Source organism: Quercus robur, chromosome 8 (assembly GCF_932294415.1).
Source record: "Quercus robur chromosome 8, dhQueRobu3.1, whole genome shotgun sequence".
NCBI lineage: Eukaryota > Viridiplantae > Streptophyta > Magnoliopsida > Fagales > Fagaceae > Quercus > Quercus robur.
In genome coordinates, this window is record NC_065541.1 from 13,087,996 (window position 1) to 13,092,278 (window position 4,283).

The 4,283-nt window shown below is 34.6% G+C and overlaps 1 protein-coding gene across 1 annotated transcript; it reads right to left on the reverse strand.

Annotated features, from left to right (window-relative positions):
* Positions 1-249: 249 nt before the first annotated feature.
* LOC126694663 (vacuolar protein sorting-associated protein 22 homolog 1-like) lies at positions 250-3,806 on the reverse strand. The gene is made up of 7 exons (XM_050391039.1): positions 3,533-3,806; positions 3,341-3,451; positions 2,832-2,967; positions 2,000-2,151; positions 941-1,048; positions 694-783; positions 250-586 (listed from the first exon to the last, which is right to left on the reverse strand). The coding sequence occupies exons 1-7, from the start codon at positions 3,581-3,583 to the stop codon at positions 488-490; spliced, it is 747 nt and encodes a 248-aa protein (XP_050246996.1). The 5' UTR covers positions 3,584-3,806; the 3' UTR covers positions 250-487.
* Between the last annotated feature and the right edge of the window lie 477 nt (positions 3,807-4,283).

Consider the following 4,283-nt stretch of genomic DNA (forward strand, 5'->3'; position numbering starts at 1 on the left):
CTTTTCCATTTTTTAATATATACTTAGATATTTCCTTTAGAAACTCCAAAAAGTGTCAATTGATCTACAAGCTCTTGACTCGATTTAGGATTTAAGGCAAGAGTTGGTTTACATGTCTTATATTTAAATCTTAAGAAGGAGAATAATAGATATATAACAAATATAAACACAAGCTACAAAAGGCACATTGTTCATTTTTTTTGCACTCAGCGATAACAATGTTTGTTATAATTGCAAGACGTAAATAAGTTGAGTCAAGCATCTAAGATTCATTTAATTAGTTTAAATTGGCCATTTTTGTTGATACAACATTGACAATTGACAGTAGCAGATCCTTCCTAAAACTGTTATAACAAATAGTATACATATGACAATTCTTTTTTCTTTTTTTCTTTTTTTTTGATTTGCACATATGACAATTCTGCTCTTTATCTTTTGAGTGCGGTGTAACAGACATGAAATTGAGTTGATTTGAAAACCTTTGCTTTCAAGTATCAGCTACTGGAGTTGAGTTGGAAGATACACAAGGGAACCAATATCGGCGTTTACGATCTCTATGGCCATCATCAATCATTGCAAGACCCTCCTGCATAAACAAACGGTTACTTCAGCCCAAGTGATCAAACCATACATAAGGCAGTAAGAGGTAAAAAAAAAAAAGGAACAGATAGTCCAGAGATAGCAAAAACATACATCTAGTAAAGTATCAAGAGCATCAATAGCACGACCAGAGGTCCAAGAAAGCCGTCTTTCTACTTCTTCAACAGTCACAAAGCCTTGAGCCTAAGAAAACACGAAAACGGTGCAATTTTAAAAAATCGCTCTCCCCAATTCAAAGATAGTAATTTCATTCCGATGACATAGACCAAACAAGTTTATTATAAAGAAAATACCATATTGCAAAGTCTGAAGGAAGAAAACAAAATAGAAAGCTAGTAACCTGAGCCAGCTCTAAAATTTCATTATGGTCTTTGTTTAATTCAGTTGGAACAGACCGAACAAGCTTTTTCTTTCCAACAGAAATCACCTCAAAACCACTACCCAATACCTGGAATTCATGAACTAGATGTTAATATTATAAGATCACACAAATTAATAAGCACGCAAATGCAGAAAAATAACCACTTACTTTGTAAAAGTTCTAATTACTTTTAGAAAGCAGAAAAGCTACTAAGACAAAAAAAAAAAAATATATATATATATATATATAATTTGCTTCTGCAACCACCAGGCTTAAAAGGCATACTGACAATTCTACCACCAGGGCAAAAATGTGGCATAAATGTAAGCATTAGGTAAAAGCCACCAGGGGATATGATGTGTGCTTTCTGTAGAAGCAAGCTTGAATCCCATGATCATTTATTTTTTAGTGTTCTTTCTCCAAGAGGATAGGGAAGGATGTTTTGAGGTGGTGTTTGTTTAATAGGCAGATTGGATCTTGGGATAATGAGCTTGCTTGGGCTGTGAGGAGATTGAAGGGGAAGAGTTTGCAAAATACTATCAGCAGAATTTCATGGCAGCTATCATTTATCATATATGGCAGGATCGAAATGCTTGAATTATGTTGGGAAGGTTTGTACTGAGGCTGAAATTCTTCAAGCTGAGAAACAGGATGTTAGGTGTAGATTATATTTGCACAAGAATGTAAAGTCCACTTTCCAGAATAGATTTTTGTGCAGTCTATTCCAGTTACTGTTTTTGTTAAGAGTTAGTTCTGTTTGTTTAGATGTCAGTCTGCTCTGTTTTCCCTTTTAGCAGCACTGTTTTGGTGTCCTCTTTGGTGGCAGTGGGCAGTGTGCTGTATTTGTTTCGATTGATGAATTAATTCTAAGCTCATTCATCAAAAGAGAAAAAAAAGCCACCCAAAGTTCAAGAACATTTTCTAGCAGGCAGATCAAGAAAGTAAGTCTACCATTAATTTTTGAAACTTCAAATGAAGCATATATTCTCTACCCAAATACAAGTGATAAAGGTAATGATTATGGTGAAATCAAAATACCTTCAGTTTACTTATAGCACGCAGGCAGTCATCCTCAGAAACAGCTTCACGATCACTTTTCCGCTGACGAAGCAGAATGCAGAGTTCCTGCAGGTTTATCAAGCCTCCATTGTGGGGTCTTGTTGCCAAGCAAATCTCAACAATTTGTACTCCTGTCTAGCCAAGTAGCTCAGTTTTAGACTTTTAAGTATTATATTTTCCAAAAATCATGATAAGTAAGCTTTTTAGTTAAAGGAACAACTAGAAAGTAAACAATAATAAGTGAAGAAAGAAACTAATTCACAATTGGTAGATTCTTAATTTGGTCCAACAGGCAAAAGAGAGGGAAGAGTTCTTATCCTATCGGAAAATCTGATAAAATGCATGAGTTCTCACAAGTAGAAGGGTCCAAAAATACATTACAAATCCTACTTTCAAAATTCAATATAAAAAAGAATGATCAATTTTTTAATAAATAAAAGAATTAAACCAGGGAAACACAACTTAGGCTGACAAGGGAATATACCAAATCCCAGTAATGTCTAGGGATAGCACAATGCAAATTAACAGTAGCACAAACTGGCAACTGAAGCTCATTGTCTATTTCTAAGTTCAGCAACCCCCCTCCCCCTCCCCCTCCCTCTCCCCCAATCTCTTTCTCTGTTCATGTGTGTAATCTAATTTCTTTGTGTAGCACAAAGAAACCACATATGCTTTCTCTCATTCACTCTCTCCTAGCATATCTATTTTACATTTCATCTAAAGAACTTTAGAATCAACCAACACATCTGAGACATTAAACACTTTTCATTGATAAGACAGACAATAAAGGATCAAAAAAGGCCATACACACCGAGTTCATAGTAGAAGTCACCAATCCCCAACAACTCAGCCCAGAAACCCTTGTTTGAGGCCAACGGATCCACCCCTACTTTTGCACACATTTCATGGAACTGCGACCTGAATGCCGGGTTCTTGCGTATATCATTCTGCACCACCAAGCAGCCACATTTAACTCAATTTCACCCCTTAAATAATTAAAACAAAAACAAAAAACCCAATGTTGGGTTTTTTTTGGATTATCAAACACATGAACTGAATGATCAAAACCTTCCAAACCAATACAATTTGCATATACTTAAACAAACCCCACTTAAATATTCCAAAATTGAACTGAATCTGACCCGGGTTTTTGCATATTCACTAATTAAACCAACAAAAAGAACACCAAATTTGCAGCTTTTTCCCTTGTTAAAAAAACCCAACATATTACAATTACACCGTTGGATGTTTCAATGATCAAACACGGTAGCAACATCAAAATTTGCACTTTTTAATATATATATATATATTTAAAAAGACCTTGTGTTTGCGAGCGAATTCTTCGAGCTGAGTGCGAAAAGTGGCGAGCTGTTCCTTCATCATATCGGTTCTAATCTTCGCTACATTTTCACCCACCAAACGATATTGATCCTACATAAATATTTTTCAATGCACAAATCAAAATTAAGAAACAACCCAAAATAATAAAAAAGAATGAAAATGAAAACAGACCCTAGCAGCAGCGGCGGTCTGTAACCCTCCGATTCCTGGTCGTCTTCTCATTTTTGTTGTTCTTCTTCTTCGTACTATTTCAAGCTCAGATTAATACTTTTTTTTGTTTTGTTTCAATACGAGGAAAGAGGGGTATGTGTGTGTTTCAGGTGAAAAGGGTGGAGTGTAGTTCGAGGTTGTTCTGATTTTGAGAGTTGGACTGGAGAAGGATCTCTCTCAATAATCTGATTCAGTTTTAAGAGTTCTTTCTTTTTAGCACTTTGTTTTCGCCCTTGTTTCAATTTTCCAAAAAAAAGAAAACTTATTACGGCGAGTCTACCGTTGACCGTGTATGTAAATAAATTAAAATAAACTAAAAAATAAAAGAATGAAATAAACTTTGAGTTCCAATTAATTTCAATCGGTAAATTCTCTTTAGGTTCAGTTTGATTGGAGGAGTGGAAAAGTGAGATGATAGAAAATGGTGGAATGATGAAAAAGTGGAAGGATAGAAAATATTTTATTTTCTCACCTTTTTATTTGGTTGAGAGTGAAAAAGTGGAATGATTAAAAAAATGAGTTCAAATAAATTTACTCATATACCCTTATTGAAAAATGATAATTGATTAAAACAAAAAAGTGACAAATAATCACACAAAAAAAGAGAGCAATCATCCAAATTTATTAAAAAATAAAAATAATATCCCAAAAAGAGAAGAGGCAATGTTACTGCTAGGTGTGTCAAATGGGTGGGTTTGGGATAGGTATAATT

What these genes read in the sequence shown, in the direction of transcription:
- LOC126694663 (XM_050391039.1), bottom strand. Translation starts at nt 3,583, where the DNA reads ATGAGAAGACGACCAGGAATCGGAGGGTTACAGACCGCCGCTGCTGCT. An exon ending in GTGCTATAAGTAAACTGAAG is followed by an intron (nt 1,049 to 1,999) that starts GTATTTTGATTT and finishes CATGAATTCCAG; the next exon opens with GTATTGGGTAGTGGTTTTGA. An exon ending in AAATTTTAGAGCTGGCTCAG is followed by an intron (nt 784 to 940) that starts GTTACTAGCTTT and finishes GTGTTTTCTTAG; the next exon opens with GCTCAAGGCTTTGTGACTGT.